Genomic DNA, 1,049 nt, shown 5'->3' with positions numbered 1-1,049 from the left:
CTAGTGCTACTACTAGTTGTTGTACTGGTGCTAGTGGGGGTAGTTGTACTAGTGGTGGTACTAGTGCTAGAACTAGTACTCACTGATGTTGTTGACGGCGTAGTACTAGAACTAGTACTCATTGATGTAGTAGACGGCGTAGTTTGCGTCGTAGAAGAACTCATCGGCGTAGTAGAACTCATGGCTGTTGTCGTCGTAGTACTTGCGGGTGTCGTCGATGTACTACGCGGAGTTTCGGTCGTCGTAGTCGTCGTCGTGGTTGTGCTCGTTGTCGTCCTACGACGATTATTGCCACGATCCCTTCCTGGGCCCTTCCTTCGCCAGGGTCTCTCCTCGTGGGACTCCTTGCTTTCCTCCGAAGATGAACCATTGCGTTTGCCCTTGTTGCCTTTGCTGTGTCCGCCACCGCCCCTTCGCCTTTTGTCCTGTTTCTCCTCCGAGGAGTGATGGTGGTGATGATGCTTTCGCTTCGGCGCCGGACTTCCGTCCACTGAACTCAAATAGCTCACCGCGCACAGGACCACAAACGTTAATAAGATTAATTTGTTCATTTTGGTCGGCTCGACCAGAACAATCACATGCACTGAGTGGTCTTTGTGGAGCCGTTGGAGATATTTATAGCCAAATAATTGTTTGGAATATATGTCGACGGGGATTCCAAGAAGTTGTCCGAAAGAGCAAACATTAGCATAAGTAATCACATCATTTGTTTGGGTGAAACGCTGTCATGTGCACTATGTAGGTACCGTATGCGTGATAATGTTTGCACCATCGTCAAATAAAATTCCAGTTTGACATGTGAAGACAATGTATTGGTTTTATTTGCAGGCATTCAAGCTATTACTCATATCCTAGTAGGCTGTGAATAAAAAGTGTTGATTTTCTTAGTTTTACACTTGTATAATGACTAAGTGGCAACCTAGCTCGTGATTTGTCCACGCGCGAATGTCGAAAAGTATCCGTGGTAGTGTCAAAGTCAAGATTAACAATTTTTGAATTTATTTTTTTATTTTGACATTGCATAATGGTGTAGACATTGGCACACAAAC

The 1,049-nt window shown here is 45.0% G+C and overlaps 1 protein-coding gene across 1 annotated transcript; it reads right to left on the bottom strand.

Moving 5' to 3' along the window:
- Window positions 1–83: 83 nt before the first annotated feature.
- Window positions 84–551, bottom strand: LOC109400658 (uncharacterized; the record flags this gene model as incomplete). The annotated part of the gene is made up of 1 exon (XM_062843288.1): window positions 84–551. A coding segment is annotated over exon 1 (468 nt), but the record flags the coding sequence as incomplete, so codon positions are not given.
- Between the last annotated feature and the right edge of the window lie 498 nt (window positions 552–1,049).

The sequence above is a fragment of the Aedes albopictus genome, unplaced genomic scaffold, assembly GCF_035046485.1.
Source record: "Aedes albopictus strain Foshan unplaced genomic scaffold, AalbF5 HiC_scaffold_1347, whole genome shotgun sequence".
NCBI lineage: Eukaryota > Metazoa > Arthropoda > Insecta > Diptera > Culicidae > Aedes > Aedes albopictus.
Note: the sequence above shows the minus strand (reverse complement) of the source record. Positions and strands in the feature narration are given on the sequence as shown.